The following is a 16,767-nucleotide window of genomic DNA, read 5'->3' on the forward strand; positions in this document are numbered from 1 at the left end:
TTTGTATTGGAACAATACCAAATTTTGCAGTATTGCACAGCACCACTCTCAAATGATAGCCTGTTATATCAAACCATGCACAAGTTTAGGAACAAAGAAACACCAGTCATGTCGTATTTTGAGGTGCTTTATAGTCACAACATGCTCCACAAGTTCAAACTCTGCTAACTTTGTTTTGTATCTCACAAGGTAAACCACGCAGAGTCACAGTCACGAGTCGTTTCAGCAACTGGCACAAACCAAAAATAAAGAAAAGTGATTTAAGGTCTGAGTACACATCCAACCCTTTTCCCCTAAATTCATTTTTTGTTTCAAATGCACATTAAAAGAAGCTGTTACAAAATGGCAAAACATATTTACAAGCTAGTAAACTTATTACATTAATACATTAGGTCTTTGTCACATTACATTTTTCACACAAAAACTCTGTCCATGAATGCGATAAAGGCAGTGTTGTACTCATGGTTCTCCCTCCAGAGCCGTTTCTTCGAACAAGCTGAGCAGATTCTTTGGTTCCAAGCTGGGTCGAGGAGGTAAGGCCTCCGCTTGGACCCAGTTGCGCTCACGCCGCTGTGAGGACTTGGTGGATGGAGAGTGTAAGCTCTGGAAGGAGTCTGCATCCAGCTCGGCATGTATGGGACTCACATTGGGTGTCAGTGTATGGCAGGAGCCATTAGTGTGGATGCTGGGAGGGGTCTGAGCAAGTTTACATGAGAACCATCCACCAAGGTTTGAGTGAGTGGGTGTGTGGGCACGACTCTGGTGATAGCGCATTGGCGAGCCCGGGAGAGGCGTGGATGTGCTCTCTACAGACAATCTGGATTTTACCCTGTGACATGAAAACAAAGGAAGATAAAAGGGGAGAGTTAAACAGAACAAATATACTCACTTAAATTTTTTCTTCCATCCTATTGATGTGATAATTCTCTACCTTTGTGAGAAGGTGGGGGACAGTTCTGGATCTGTGGGATGAATAAACACGGCGTCCTCTTCTGGGCTCCCGGAGTCAGTAAGCATGGCACTGAGAGGTAGCGTTAAATCCCTGTCCCAACTGTCTTTAGGAGGAGTGCAGGGAGCTGGATTGTTCCAATGAGGGAGGAAGGGCAAGCGAAAGAAGGAGAGGAATCTACACCCAAAGGAGACTACGATCTATGAAGAAAAGAAAATGTATAAAAATTTATTTGTCAAGGTTGAGGAATTAGCCGTGCTAAATTAACTTCAGGACTGATCCACTGTATTACAGATTTTCTAAGTGATCATCTGAAAAGGTTTGTATTAATCATGTTTTACTTGTTGAAACCATTGTTAGTATGGGGGATCCTCAAGTGTGTGTTTAATCACTATTATTATTTTCTGTTTAAATGACATGCAGGGAATGTGAAAATGTTAAAATTATGCTGATGATGGTCTTTTGTTTTTATAGGAATTAACTATTTTGTTCAGGTTCATAGGTTGGAAGAGAGGTTTAAATCTCGTTATTTGTTGATTAATTTCAACAACACATGTTTGTCTTGAATGACACAGACCCGATAAACAGGTTTTTCACTTATATATATGGCAAAATCAATTTTATGATTAATGGTTTATCCATTTACAAGGAGGTCAAGAGGTTTTGGAAAGAATTTATGTCAGCTAATTAAAAGCATTCTTACGTTCAGTATCTCAGTCTGGTTTGGTAACCTGACTGTGGCAAACAGGAGCAAAATAACAAAATAAACAGGATTGTCAGAATTTCTGGAAAAATTATTGGTTGACAACAAACTTCATTGGCTAAACTGTGTCATCAGACTGTCTTAAGGAAAGCCCGGTCTATTGCTGCTGACCGTCAACAGCCTCATTATTCTGACTTTGAATTAATGCCCTCAGGGCGACTTTATAGGATCCCTCTAGCTAGAAAAAAGGGGTATAAGGAATTATTTGTCCCAAATGCAATCAGTATACTGAATAATAAGATGCTGTGATGTGTTTCTATAGCTGTATTGAAGTTTTAGACATGCATGTGTGTGAATGTTGGCCGATAACTACCAGTATTCATGAAGTGATTGATTGATTTTTTTTGGCCTGGTGAACCAAAGACAGTTGTCCATTATGTGGACAATAAAGTTATTCTATTTTTAGTGCTGTGGCATCCTTTCAGGGATATTTTACTGAACTGTTAATCAAAATAAACAATCCTAAAAGATTAACATTTAAAGGATTTATTGGTTCAGTTACCTGACACAGAGAGGCCAGTGTCAGCATCGTCTCAGCAGCCATAAGATACATGCGTCTCCTCCACCTGCGTTTCCTAACAGAGGGGAGGGCGAGAAGCTCAGAGACTGTGGGTCTCTCAGACGGCTCTGAGACCAGCATCATCCGTAGGACTGTCTGAAGCTCCTCTGACAGGCCTGCAATCACACATGGAAGCTTTAAAATAAAAATCATTTTAGTAGACAACGAGGAAATTGATGAGGCCTCCAAGAGCAGATCTCACCGTTGGTAAACTCTGTGGGGAGACTGCCTCGCCTGAGCTGCTGCCACCCCTCGCCACCGTTTGGAACCTCGATATTACAGGCAAGCTCCAGGATAGAAACCCCCAAACTAAATGAAAAGGATGTGATCATATTTAGACACTTATTTCAAATCAGATCAATCACATCTGTACATAATGAATCACATATGTACCTGAAAACATCTGCAGCAGGTCCATACTCCCCACGCAGCAGCTCGGGGGCCATGTATCTGGGATCACCCTCCTGAACATCGTCCTTTGCTTTCTCCCCTGCAGTTCCCATCTGTTTGAGCTCAAGCAGCAGCCCGAAGTCGCCCAACTTCAGACGACCAGAGGCGGTGATGAGGACGTTGGCGGGCTTGAGGTCCAGATGCACGAAGCCATGAGAGTGTAAGTGCTGCAGTGCTGAGAGGAGATCGCACAGGTAGGCCCAAGCAGCAGGCTCGTCTGTTTACAAGCAAAAACCACAAGTCAGCACGAACAAGGATGCAGAAGTTTTATAGAAAATCACAGCTGATACAAACTGTTTTTAGGCAGACCTGGGCCAGGAGGCTGGTTCTCAGCGTGGTGCAGCAAGCTGGTGCTGCACAGCTCTGTCTGGATGTAGAGTCGGCCGCACTCCTCCCAGGCAGCCACGAAGTTCAAAATATGAGGGTGAGGACACAGGCGCTCATGATTCCTGGCTTCCCTGACGCTCCGATTCCTCTCACTGTTACCCCTGAAGCGCTGAGCAGAGCGTTTGACTGCGTACTGACGACCATCTCTGTTGCTTTGCACCTGGAGAGAGAAAAGAAAATATCCAGAAATTACAACTTTTGAAAAAAATGAACAAACAAATACTTAAAATCCTGAATTCTTCAGTTTCCTTGATGTGAAGAAACAGCAACACCAAACACATGATGTTATTATATAACTCTCTTTATTTAAATCTGTGTTTTGCTCACCTTGTAAACTTCTCCAAATGATCCCCTCCCCAGCAGGCCCAAGTTGGTAAAGCACTGATTGAAGTAGGACTGCTGTTTGCTGGGATCATAGCCAGAATTTGGAGATTTACTGAGGGAATTAGACAGGGGTGTCCAGGGGGATTGATGCTGAGGGAACATTCTGCTCAGCGGGGGGCATCCTTTAGACGGTGGCAGCGGGGGCAAAGAATTTGAGAGACGAGCAGGGGAATAGTAGGATGAGTTTGACGTAGACGACGAGGATAAAGGCAGCCGGCGCTTTTTGAGAGAGAAGGACTGCTCCGCGTGGGAGAAGTGGGTTGGAAGAGGGAGAGCCACCCTGGGCACTGTAGTTTCCACCGCCACAGACATCGTGTAGACCTTTTCTGTTCTTTACTATAAAGACAGCAAGCTGCAACAGTCAAGAGGAAAAATTGTAAACGTAAGCAACACATAAAGCAACATATATATAGATGTGGTCAGAATTTTACATACACTCTCTTTTTATAGTTGAATGATTTTACAGCATACATCTTAAGTGACTGTAAAAAAGAAGAATTGGGTAAACGAGTTTGGATTTATTTTAGATTTTCTCTAAGACACACAAGAGTATATTCCGCCACTTATATTTGGTTAAATGTCCCTGAGCAAGTTGCACCTCGATTAGACCCCCTTGGTACCCATCAACAAGCATCTGGCATAATTGTGGTTGGATATCTGACCACTCGTCTTGACAGAATTGACGGAATTCATTTAAATCAGTTGGTTTCCTGGCACAGACTCTGCTTTTAAGCCTTATCAGTACATTTCCTACAGGGTTGATGTCAGAGCTTTGGGAAGGCCATTCAAATGTTCCGTGTTAGCCTGCAAAATCCATTCCAAAACCAGTTTGGACATGTACTTGGGATCATTAACAACACAAGAGAACACATAGGATTACAGAAAATCCCAAATAAATTCAAACTTGTGCACCCAATTCTTGTTTTTTTTTTGTAATTAAAGATGTTTGCAGCACAATCCTTCCACCCTGGAAAAAAAACAGTTCAAATAAATCATTAAAAGCTCCAAACCAACATGGTATTTGTATGGGTATTTATAAATTTCTCACCACAACTGGAAGTTGATTTTTTTCACACTTAGTGCTCAATTATAATGGTTTCTTTTCATCTAGTTCTATCTCCGCAGAGCAAAAGCAAAAACGTATTATTTATAAAGACTAAAAAAAAAAAAAAAAAAATGGGTCTTTGTAGGTTGATCCCCACCCATTTATCACTACACCTGGTACATCTGGTTTGACAGGTTGTAGAGCTTTTGTCTGATATCGGTATTAGCACAGTCCTCTCGATCCATTGATACTAAACCCATTTGTAGGAAAACAGGTATTCCTTGCCCAGCCCAGCCCCTGGCGTCAAGTGGAAAGTAAAGACCCGCTGATAAAACACAACTGATTAATTTTTCCAACATAACTTTTCGCTTTGTTAACATAACATTACTCGAAGCACAAACACTGTCCATTAATTTATAGCAATGACAACTGTCATCTCAGCTAAACACTTGTGGCTAACGTTAACCCCGGGCGGAACAAAACAAACATGACAACACAACCTGCTTAGCTGGCTAACCCGCGTGAAGTTAACTTACGCTAACTGACATTTTATACTTAATTATTTAATTAAAGCGGAATTAAACAACGTTACCCCGCAGACCATAGTCCACTTTTGACGACAGGTTTCAAAACAGCGGTCTTCTATCCATCCAAACCCTTCAAGCCTCAACCTACCTCGCGCCAAATTCTGAAACTCTCACGTAGCGCTGCGTAGCTGCTCTCCGTGAATACGGAATGTACGAGTTGCGCATGTACATTGCGCAATATCCGAGAGCGGTGCAGTCTGGGCTTCTGCTGCACAACACAGAGCTGGCGTAACTGGCTAGCTAGCTGACCACTTGAAATGGTAACTTTAATATTATTGCCGATTAGTTTGGGAGAGTCGTACGTAGATCTCGACAATCTATTAACGTTCGGCGATGTGTTCAAACGTATTAACGCGATAATAACAGCGGATACTGTTGGCTATAGAAATGTTAATTTCACTTTTGCTCTGCTAGCTTAGCCTTTAAATCCATAACCAGGGGGTGTAGCTAGCGAGGGAACTTAGCTCGGCTAACCTTGGAAATGCTGTAACGCTAGCTAGCTAATTAACCCAGGCAATATAATGTGGTTAGCTGAGTGTGTACTGTATGTGTCAGACCTATTCCGTGTGTTAGCTAGGGCTGTTTTCCACCGAACTATCAAAACAGTTGACGTGTCGGCTAATATCGCGCTAGCCCAGAGCTACGTTTGCTTCACACTGCTCACTGTTATTTGCTAGCATATAAATAAATGAAGTGACACTTATCAGAATATCTATTACAGAATCCGTTATTAAAGATTATTGTAAAATAACCATTTAAATATCTTCGCGTTTACTGTACAGTCAGGTTAGGTGTTTAAGCAGTTTCCGGATAGACATGCAATATTAACGAGTTTCGTGGCCTAATGAGATGTTTTGTCTAATAAAACGGGGTTATTGTTGGTCATAATATATACTTACCCAAGAACGGCAATCTTTGTGGATAGACGTTCTTAATGTGGAGTAAGGTTTCACAGAATCCAGTCCTCAACTTCTTGGTAAATGAGCAAATGTAGCTGGTTTTTACATTGTGTGCCCCCCTTTTTTTCCTTTCAGGACGTGTTCTTAATGATCCGGCGTCACAAGACCACAATCTTCACCGATGCCAAGGAGTCCACCACTGTCTATGAGCTGAAGCGTATTGTCGAGGGAATACTTAAAAGACCACCCGAGGACCAACGACTCTACAAAGTGAGCTTACAGCATTAGAAAGACTAAATGTGCACTTTAATTTTGCCAGAATGTAGCCAGTGTTAATGTTAACATTCACAGTAGTTGAATATTACCCCAACAAACTTCAACCTCATGGTAAATATTGGTAATTATTGACCTATTTCAAAATTACCATTGAATAGCAAATTATTAGAAAAATTTGTGGTTGTGGAAAATCTATTTAGATCCTTTTACCTATGACAGATTTCTGATCCCTTTCAGTCAGGTTTTTAAAAGCTGGCATCTGATGCGGCACATTATTCTGTGCTCATATTGCTTGATCTCATATAGCTTTTCTAACCTGTGGAGTTCCACAAGGCTCAAACCTGGGTCTATTACATCTTTCCTTTAGCTGGGATCATTCAAATCTTTGAGGGGCATTACTTGTCATTTCCATGCTGAAATGTCTTTTATGCCTCACCAGCTGGATAGACTGTCCACCCTAGCTAATTGTTTATAATGATTTAATGTCTGGCTTTCCAGCAGTTACCTTGTTTTAAACTTCAGTGAGACTGAGACCAGGATTATAACTCCTCCTAAAATATATTCAAGAACCTGTCAAGCGATTGCCTCCTTTTGCTCATCTTTGAAGTCCAGTGTTTGTAATCGCTCTGTAATATTTTATGTCATTTTCCGGTTTCTTTCATTAAAGGAAGATTTCCAAATTGTAAGCTATGGTCTTCCATGCTGGACTGGAGAAAATTGTTAATATATTTGTGTCTTCGTGCCTAGATTACTGGAACACCCTATTTACCCACTTAGATTAATCATCTCTTTCATACCTCCAAATGATACAAAATGCTGCATCCAGACTCCTAATGCAGACGTGCTCCCTAGTTTTATGGTCTTTACGTCGGCTCCCAGTTGATTTTAGAATTCGTTTTAAAATTCTCATATTTACATACAGAGCACTAAATCAAGCTCAGACTACTAATCTCAGTTTCTCATTAAACACACTGCTTCTCACTGGCTCAAAATATATTACTTGTTCCTCATACAAGATTGAAGACTGGGGTATAGAGCCTTTCAGTCTGTGGCAGCCAAGACTATGGATCAGTCTGTCACTCCAGCTATATTTAGCTCGCTCTATAGACTTCTTGAAAAAGTCATTGAAATGTTTTTTAAGTATTTAGATTGTGTTGTAATATTTTTGGTTTTGTATTGCTATTGAACCATGTTTTAATTTTCTAATATATTTTATTGTGGTTGTTCCCAGTTTTTACTTATTTTCCTGTACAGTAATTTGTAACTCTGTAAATAAACATTGCTTACTTAAATATTTTCTATCAGAAACACGCTCTGCATATTAGTTTTGGACTATCTTCTTATATTCTGAGGTCATGATATTTTTGTATTACAGGATGATCAGCTGCTAGAGGATAGCAAAACTCTGGGTGACTCTGGATTCACCAACCAGACTGCCAGACCTCAAGCCCCAGCTACAGTCGGTCTGGCATTTCGTATTAATGGTATGTTGTGGTTATGCTGTTTGGTTTTAAAGATCAGAGGTACACTACACAACAAAAATGAGTACATTCCTATGAACCATTGCTTAAATATCTTAATATAAAAATCGTTCTTAGAGTTGAACTGTCATGTATTTACTCTTTATTTAAAATCAGAACAGTTTAGAGTTACAGTGTTAAAGTAGCGGTGTAGTGGATAAGACATGTGAATGACCTTCTGAGGAGACACAAACCCTGCCTCAGGGGCTTGCAAGCTTGTGTACTGCCAGTACGAGCCCAGATAAATGGGAGGGTAACGTCAGGGAGGGCATTTGGTATAAAATCTGTTCCAAATCAAACATGTGGCTCCCTCTGCTATGGCGGCCTCTTGGGAAATAAGGGAGCAGTTAAAAGTACCTCAGTTTACTTCATTAAAATACAGGCTTAACTATAGGAACTCACCTATAAGAAACACACCTTTTATTACCAAGATAATTTGAGATGTCCACATTTACATTTGGTGGGTGATACCATTGATCCTTATTTTTATATAAAGATGTTCTTCCTTTCTTTAGAGACAGTTTCTTTAACATGGAGGGCCTGTGTTGTTCTCCTTTTGTCTTAAAAATACCTCAGTAGTGTTTTCTTGGATTTGAGTCAGGCAACATACTTGGCCAGCTCATAGTTTCACTGTTTTCTCCTTAAGGAACTAATGTGTCATGTTGGCAGCCTGCTTTTTTCATGTCAGAAGTGCTGGTGTTTTATGTGAACCTAACAGATTTATTTCCATTTGAGCAAAGAAAGGACTCAAAATATTCGCAAGCAAGCTCTCTCTTTTTATTTCTTTACGGGTGAATCTTGAAGTTTTGTTCTGAAGCGCAAGTAAGGGTTTTTATTTATTCCCCAGGATGTGATGCTTGGAAGTTGACATTGTGCAATGTCCTTCAAACTGTCACAGAAACTTTGATTTCCTCTGATAAGTCCTGTGCCAAATTAAAGGCATTTTTCCTTTACTTTTGCAGAGTTACATTATATAAATAATGCACTGGCCCTAGCATCATTCTGGGAAGACAGACACTCAAGCACTGTTGCTTGTACCATCTCCTTATGGCCACATGTGTCTTCAGACTGATTTTTCTGCAGTTCCTTTGTTGATTCATTTCCTTAAAGAGGAATGAAGCAGACACAGCACAAGCATCCATAGTTGAGAAAATCTCATTCTACACAGTTTACTTTTTAACACTGTTACACACCTACGTATAAAATTTAGTTTCATTCATCACTGATTTTTTAACTTCTGTGTTATCGGTTGCAGGTGGATTCACTTTTCTTGCAATGAGTTTCTACTTTGGGGTTTTTTTTTTTTTTTTTTTTTTTTAAATGTAGTCTTTCTAAAGCAGGGGTGGGGAAACTCCAGGCCTCGAGGGCCAGTGTCCTGCAGGTTTTAGATCTCACCCTGGGTCAACACACCTGAATCAAATGATCAGTTCATTACCAGGGCTCTGGAGAACTTCAAAACATGTTGAAATTTTAGATGTCTTAATTTTAGATGTAGCCTTGATCCAACACAGCTGATTCAAATGGCTAAATTGCCTCCTCAACATGTCTTGAAGTTCTCCAGAGCCCTGGTAATGAACTGATTAGGGGTGGGTTTTTATAATCGATTTATCGATTAAAATCGATTCTGGCTTGGATAACGTGAAATCGATTCATTAAAATCCTGAATCGATCTTTTAATATAAATTTATTTTGCCCGAAATTCCAGAATCTCAGGTGAAACCTCAAATTTCATCAACCACCAAACAGCTAAGACAGTAAATGAGAGCAGGTACACGGATTCTGCACAAAGACGTAAACACACAGCGCGACCCGCGGATCAGAATCAGTGAGATGTCGCCTTTCTCACCTGACAGCACGGACACGGTCGGGGCTGAAAGCCGACAGCTCGCTGGTTCTGATCTGTCGGCGGGTCCGCGCTTTGTGTTTACGCCCTTTTTGCGCTGATTCTAAAGCTGTTAGTTTTATCTCTCTCCAAACAATATTGACTGAACCAGCAGCAAAAGAAGATCCAAACTACGCTTCACATAAACATCGTCATGAATTCACTCTTTTACTGTTTTGCTTCCACCACGATAAAATCACACTTCATGCACAGCTCTCTCTCTCGCTCTCTCTCGCTCTCTCTCTCTCTCTCTCCCTCTCTCTCTCTCTCTCTCTGTACTTCAAGAACAGTTTCCCGTCTAAAAATCTATTTTCTGCATTATTCGCTTGCTTGTTACGCACAAGTCTACCGTTGTTTACAGCGCTGTTGGCCGCTGTTTTTTTTTCCTTTTACTTACTTCCGAAAAGAAAACCTAATTTCTGCTGTTCAATACTGAACAAATTTAAACTTTTTAAAATTATGCAAAATGCAAAACGCTTAGCCGTGTCTCTAATAAAACCGCTGTAACGTCAGAGGTAACGTCAGAGGTAACGTTCATATGTTTATTAATGGTTTTCTTTCATTTTTGATGTACTGCAGAATATTGTAACGTTCTCAAGAACCAGATGTTTTGATCTCAGTTTGTCCCTTTATTCAGTGACACAGGCAAACGGGCCGTTAACTCCGGGGAGAGTGCTCTCGTACAACACCTCACTTCAGCCCCGCACAGTCACTCCACACACAGGACCCCCCTCCCCTTCCTGCACACATTAACTCCCTTTTTCCTGCAGCACAACCAAACATGTATCTTAAAGAAACAACAGCGTGCAGAGATAACCAACCTGTCACTGTAACATAACATTTAACAATCGTTACAATATTTTTATAAAATCCCAGGCCAGGAAAACCACCTTCATGTTTTTCTGTGTTTTATCTTCAGCTACTTTGACACAAAGGCATCTGATGTGACGCTTACACCTTTGATAAAGTCTTGCGTGTGTCAGCTTCCTTTTTATAGATACAAAAATATGTAAATGTACTGATCAAATTGAATCGAATCGTGGATTGAATCGATTCGGGACCTTGTGAATCGGAAACGAATCGATTCTAGAAATCAGTGACGATACCCAGCCCTAGAACTGATCATTTGATTCAGGTGTGTTGACCCAGGGTGAGATCTAAAACCTGCATGACATTGGCCCTTGTGACCTGGAGTTCCCCACCCCTGTTCTAAAGTATTTGAGTTGATGATTCATAAAAGGTTATATGCTACATGTAATCTTAGAAACAGTGTAATTATTGAGAAGGAATACAATTTGAGAATGAAGTGATGTACTCAGTTGTGACGTGTACTATAGGCCTGCACAATAAATCGAAAATTTATTGTCATTGCAATATCAGCCTGTGCGATGGGCCCATCGCAAAAGACTGCGTAAACTGCGATAATTGGGTACCTTAAAATGTTTACACACGTGCTTTAAAGAATTTACCAATCAAAGAAACCTCTTTACACATTTGACCAGTCGAATAGAGCCCTTCGCGGCATTAACCAATCAAATGGATTAGAGGCCCACCTCCTACGTAGGCGGGGAGCGAACAACGCTGCAGCAACGAGTCAGAGTTGTAATGGCTGAGAAAACGTCGAAGCGGTACAAAGAAATAACAGAGGCCATTACACATTTTTTGGCTAAAGACATGATGCCTATAAATACAGTTAGCAGAGAGGGCTTCACCAGTCTGATACATAAAGTGGACCGGAGATACCGCATCCCCTCACGAAACTACTTTTATGGGGGCAATGTTTCAATGTTAAAGTGCACTTTGTTGTTACACTGCTAATACAGCAGCTTTCTTTAAATAAAACTGTTGCAGTAAAACGGAAATTATGTATTCGTTTTGGGTTGTTTTTGCTATTTATTTTATCGCAAGTCATATCGTTATCGCAATATTGATCACAGTTATCGCACATCGCAGGTTTTCCTAATATCGTGCAGCCCTAGTGTACTATATTTTCTTCTGTCAGAAAAAGAGTAGTTTTAAGTTTTACCAAGAAGTATGACTTTTTTTATGTTAGTAGCACGACTGGTGGAAAACGTTTGTGCTATTCTCTTAATAAACCTTCACTGATCTCATTTAGCAACAGTGTTTTTCAGTAGACAACCACGATGAATGAATGACTAATCCATTATTTTGCACCGTTAAATATTAATCTGTGGTCTTCAGCACAACAACATGTCTACTTTTCTATTTAAAAAAACAACAACATATTTTTATTTTTTTTAATGTTTTTGCCTCTCACACTGTATTTATTTGAGAAATGAGAGGTGGCTCAAGACTTTTGCACAGTACTGTAAATCGCGTCACTGAATGAGTGTATTGTGTGTCACTTAAAAAAAAGCTTCAAGGTAACTTCTCCCTCAAAACTCATTCCTTAAAATTAAGGTGTGATTTTATTCTGTACTCAAGAAGACTTATTGTAGATTTTCAGCCTGGATTTACCAGCACTTACATTTAAGAGCATACACACAGGACCCTCAGCGGCATTAAAATGTGTTGCGTGTAACCCGAGTCCCCGTGCCTTAAAGCTGTGGCTCAAATTATGCACTTCTACCTTTAAGTGCATTGCGCAAAGCATGTCCTTAGTTTACACGAGCATGAATCTGTTTTGAAGGATTTTCCCCTGGATACACTTGCTCTACAGTAAAGATTCATTTCAGCAACCTTTTATTATGTGCAGCCACATTAAACTCTGCTGTCACGATGGAGCTCATGCTTCCTTGTCTCTGTGCCCTGCAGATGAGATGTTTGAGCAGCTGCACATCGAGGCCTTTTCCAGCCCCCCGGAACTCCCTGATGTGATGAAGCCTCAGGACTCTGGTAGCACTGCTAATGAACAGGCAGTGCAGTGATGGCAGAGGCAGGAAGCGAGCATCGGCGGGGAGGATGGAAGTGGCAGTGTGCGGATTAACTGCGGTGAAGAAGTAGCGGGGTGGAGGATGTGTAAAATAGTTTCATTTGATTGGATGGGGACGTTTTAGGTAACCAAGCCTATCCATGTTACCTTCATGTTGTCATCTCGACATCCCCCCACAGGTTTTTGTTTGTTTGTTTGTTTGTTTTTTTAACTCTATTGATTTCCACATCACATGCAGTTCAGCTCCTTGAATTTGGTCCTAAGCACCGAGTGAAGAAGTTGGTTTGGAAAGTGTGATTGTGTGTATGCGTGCGCGTGTGTGTATGTGTTGAGTTATTCTAATTATTATCATTAATATTTTGGAAAAGGTGGAGGCGTAGTTGTGTGTCACAGTGCTCTAGAATTAACATGCATGGGTAAGAGTCCAGTGTGTGAATCAGCAAATGCATGAACAAACTCAAAACAAAGGCTTTACATTCACAGAAGCAGATAGATCTACCACTGATTCGTTTCTCTGGTCTGATTCCCACTTTTCGTTGTACATTTCTGATTCGATCGTAAACCAGGAAGAATGTCTGTAAGATAGTTGAGTTCATTTTTGTTTTCGTCATCATTTTATCATCATCATGTTTCTTCGGTTTGTTTCACGCGTTAGTCCCTTGTTGTGTTTCATGCACTGAGACCAAAGGCAGGTACCTCTTGGACAGCAGAGGGATTATTTTTCTTCTTCTTTAGTTGTTTGGTTGAAGGATATTCTGTCTGTGACATACAGTATATACACAGGAGGAGCGTTTCTTGTGTTAAACTTTTCATTTTGTAAATGCACACATCACAAGTCACCAACACTTACGTGGCATCTTCCCCTTATTATACATGCATAGCCTGTAACTGTGATCTTGCTTAATTAAAAGTTTTTCCTGTTTGGTTTTTTACTCTTGACTGCTTTTTGGTTTTTTTGATGTTTTTTAAGTTTGTGTCAGTATTTAATGAATAAATCAGTAATTCAGTGTATTGATCTGTGTTGGAGGCACTGGGCAGGGCTGTAGCAGTGATTCTTAAAACCATGTAAAGCCTGAACCATGAAATAATTTCCAGAAAATTTTAACTTTTTGACAAAGGAGTGTTTATTGATCCTTGACAAATTAAAAAAAAGAGAACTTAAATATTAAATTGCATATGTGAGTTCTAATTTGTATCATATTTGCTTTTTCATTTGATTTATGTATCGCTCAAAAAATGTGTTTCTTTGTGTTTTGGGGGTAAAATAGAAATCACTGACGATGTAGAAGTCACAAAACGCATATACAGGTGTGATAGTGACATTAAAAATGCCTCTGTCCAGCCCATATGTGAGCCAGCATGTACAGTAAGCAGGTATAACAAATTGTCATATTTAAATTTTATTATTTACACTTGTTCTTTTTATTCTGTGACATGTTAAAAACTGTGAAACTGCTATTTTCTTTCTGGGATTTGTAGAACAGGATGGACAGTTTTTCTTTTATAATATAGATTCACCGTAAAATTAAAGCTGTGCTCAAATCAACAAAAACGCCCCCCCTTCAAACCTCCAGGGGGTATCCAAAAAGCACCAGGTTCCTTTTAAGCTGTTGATATTTGGTCCTAACTTCTACACTAATTAAAATTCTCCAAAGGGCATGGCCAGCAAATACACAGTGGAGAGGTCCAGTTAAGTGATTGGAATGAGTCACTTAATGAGTTTTTGTTTCTCACCATATCGCTGTGATGTTAAAACACAAAGCTGCCTTAGCACAAGACGAGCAACTAACCTGAAGCTGCAAGAGTGAAGAAGCTTACCTGGAACCGGAGGAATGCAGCAGGGATTAGGGCTTTGGACTTTTCGTAGCAGAAAACACCACAAGTAGAAATTATGGCATTAAAGATGATTTTAGTTCTATTTAGGGTCCATGAGAGTGAAACACAGCTGATGCACAGCTGCCAGACCTCCACCTGTAATGCGACCATGGATTACTACGCCCTGCAGTGGCACGTCTAAACATTAGAGAAGGTTACCTGCACATGTATTTGAGGTTATGCATCACCACCAACATCTGAGTAGTCACTAACGTTAACATAATTTAACAGTGTTGTGCTCCTTTAAAAGTCTTACACATTCATTTTTAGCCTTTATTTTTCTAAATAAAGCTTTTTTCATAAAACAATCATAAAAATGGTGTCAGGGAGCACTCTCATACAGAGTCCAGGTTTTGATCTGTGGTCATTTTAGGAGGGGTTGTTGGTTTGGGCCCCTGTAGCTTGGTCCCGTTCTGCCACCTTTTTTTGTCCTGCTGGGTGAGACCAGTGCTGTCAGTGAGCGCTGGGGAATGGATTTGGTCTGCAGCCATATTAAGGTGAGTGATACATGTCAAAGTAGGAGTTACGTGAATGCCAGGACCCAAGATTATTCAAGAGGGCAGTACAGCAACAAGATGATCATAAGCTGTACGTTTTTAGTGTGAAAACCATATAACCAGTAAGATGGGAGTTTTTTTTCTTAATTATTTCCAAGTTAGTTTCACTGTAAACAGGTTGCTGCCAATTCTACAACTCACACTTTGTAAAAAAAATAAATAAATAAAAAATACAGTAACTTTATTGTAAAACTTTTTAAAGGCAAAACCCCCAACCCTGTAATTGTGTTTATTGTAATGTTGCTGCTACTGGAATTTACACTAATTTTCTGTCATTTTGAATAAACCTGAATCCAGTTGCCAAAATGTAAAATAAAATAGTTAATAAATAAGAATAATATAGACATACTAACATCTCCAATAAATAAAATGTAGATGCACCAAACACCAGGCTGGTTGTGCTGACGAAAGTCATTTTCTGCACAGTGTTATTATGTGTGCCTATGCCAAGAGGCACACATATTACTATTCGTCGATTTATTTATGCTGTGTGTTCCTGTTTCTCTTTATTCATTTATCCACATGCTATTGCATCCACACTTCCTGTTTCTCTTTATTCTTTATACTTTATTATTCTAGTTGCCACTTTTTGTATGCGTTTTTGGCACTTAACTACTTTAACAATTTTCAGCCGATTTTCACCGTTCAAATTTTAAACTATTCTGCTATTTCTGCTAATGATGGCTATGACTTTTGGTATTTTATGCTATTATACTTTTTAAAATATTAAGCTTTTTATGCAATTTTTTTGTCCCATTGAAATGAATGGAAAACTTCCACAATTCTGCTAAAACTTGCTTGTTTTTGAAACTTAACTACATTCTCATACTTTCGCCTAGAACAACCATTCAAACTTTAAAATGTTCACAAATTATTGGGCTATTCATTAATGATTCAGCTTTTTCATATCTGTTACCGTTTTCATCTTATCCCTCTTTAAGTTTTGAGTTTCATTTTTGTGATTTTTCAGAAAATACATGCGTTGTTATGGTTGCTATGCACTTGGCTTCCAGTGTGCCACTGTAGGTTTCGCAGTCTTCTCTTCATGTCCGAACAACTTCTTGCTACTTCCTCAATTTTCACTCAACTTCCACAAATTATACATCAAAACGTAGGTATTTTTGCTGGCTTTCAGAAAATATCACTATCATTGTTGTGGGATTTATAGAATTTTGGCAAATCTCCTCAGACCAACACAAAGTCTCAAAAATCCCCATAGAAAGTCAATGGAGAGCTTGTTCAAAATCACCGCTTGATTTCTGTAATGAGAGGCATATTCGAATCGTCATATCTCCTTAATGAAGCAAAGTTAAGACATGAGGCTTGTGCCAATATATCTTCAGACACTCCTGACGCTCACAATTCAAGAATTTTTTTCTCACCTATTACCGTTCTGAAATGAGTTAGACTTGTTTGAGGGTAGGAAATTCGTCCTTCGCTCAGTTTTCTTCAGCTTTCAAACTCTGGAAATGAACCACTTTTTTCTCTCGTCATATCTTTTTGATGGATTTCCACAAAGACCTGAAAATTTCCATGACTGTTCACCAAAGCCTGCTGTCTCTTACGGTGAAAAAATGATATTGATACTCCAAATAGATTTAGAGTTAGAAAGCGTTGTTTGAGGGCAAGTCAAGGCAGTTTTTGCTTTGTTCTACTCAGTTATGGTGCATTAGAAGTCAAATATCTTTAATAATTCATATTTTAATGATAAATTGTCAACACTATAAGATTCCCCATCTCT

General features: G+C 39.6%; 2 protein-coding genes across 7 annotated transcripts; one reads left to right on the plus strand and one right to left on the minus strand.

Moving 5' to 3' along the window:
- Positions 1-111: 111 nt before the first annotated feature.
- On the minus strand, positions 112-6,120 carry pkmyt1 (protein kinase, membrane associated tyrosine/threonine 1). 6 transcript variants are annotated; one of them, XM_039616633.1, is made up of 9 exons: positions 5,213-5,252; positions 3,928-3,974; positions 3,436-3,844; positions 3,031-3,268; positions 2,665-2,938; positions 2,474-2,580; positions 2,215-2,387; positions 932-1,149; positions 112-829 (listed from the first exon to the last, which is right to left on the minus strand). In XM_039616633.1, exons 3-9 carry the CDS (start codon positions 3,802-3,804, stop codon positions 460-462), a joined length of 1,749 nt encoding a protein of 582 aa, XP_039472567.1. In that variant the 5' UTR covers positions 3,805-3,844; positions 3,928-3,974; positions 5,213-5,252; the 3' UTR covers positions 112-459. The 6 variants fall into 6 exon arrangements, with proteins under 6 accessions (XP_039472567.1, XP_039472568.1, XP_039472569.1 ...); XM_039616634.1 differs by lacking the exon at positions 5,213-5,252 and adding an exon at positions 4,541-4,555; XM_039616635.1 differs by lacking the exons at positions 3,928-3,974; positions 5,213-5,252 and adding an exon at positions 6,024-6,120.
- Positions 5,276-13,526, plus strand: LOC116335118 (elongin-B). The gene is made up of 4 exons (XM_031758725.2): positions 5,276-5,384; positions 6,159-6,293; positions 7,675-7,783; positions 12,477-13,526. The coding sequence occupies exons 1-4, from the start codon at positions 5,382-5,384 to the stop codon at positions 12,587-12,589; spliced, it is 360 nt and encodes a 119-aa protein (XP_031614585.1). The 5' UTR covers positions 5,276-5,381; the 3' UTR covers positions 12,590-13,526.
- Positions 13,527-16,767: the final 3,241 nt, after the last annotated feature.

This window comes from Oreochromis aureus, linkage group 8 (genome assembly GCF_013358895.1).
Source record: "Oreochromis aureus strain Israel breed Guangdong linkage group 8, ZZ_aureus, whole genome shotgun sequence".
Taxonomy (NCBI): domain Eukaryota; kingdom Metazoa; phylum Chordata; class Actinopteri; order Cichliformes; family Cichlidae; genus Oreochromis; species Oreochromis aureus.

What these genes read in the sequence shown, in the direction of transcription:
- pkmyt1 (XM_039616635.1), bottom strand. Translation starts at nt 3,804, where the DNA reads ATGTCTGTGGCGGTGGAAACTACAGTGCCCAGGGTGGCTCTCCCTCTT. An exon ending in CATTTGGAGAAGTTTACAAG is followed by an intron (nt 3,269 to 3,435) that starts GTGAGCAAAACA and finishes TTCTCTCTCCAG; the next exon opens with GTGCAAAGCAACAGAGATGG. An exon ending in TCCCCCACCTTCTCACAAAG is followed by an intron (nt 830 to 931) that starts GTAGAGAATTAT and finishes TTCATGTCACAG; the next exon opens with GGTAAAATCCAGATTGTCTG.
- LOC116335118 (XM_031758725.2), top strand. An exon ending in AGGACCAACGACTCTACAAA is followed by an intron (nt 6,294 to 7,674) that starts GTGAGCTTACAG and finishes TTTGTATTACAG; the next exon opens with GATGATCAGCTGCTAGAGGA. An exon ending in TCTGGCATTTCGTATTAATG is followed by an intron (nt 7,784 to 12,476) that starts GTATGTTGTGGT and finishes TGTGCCCTGCAG; the next exon opens with ATGAGATGTTTGAGCAGCTG.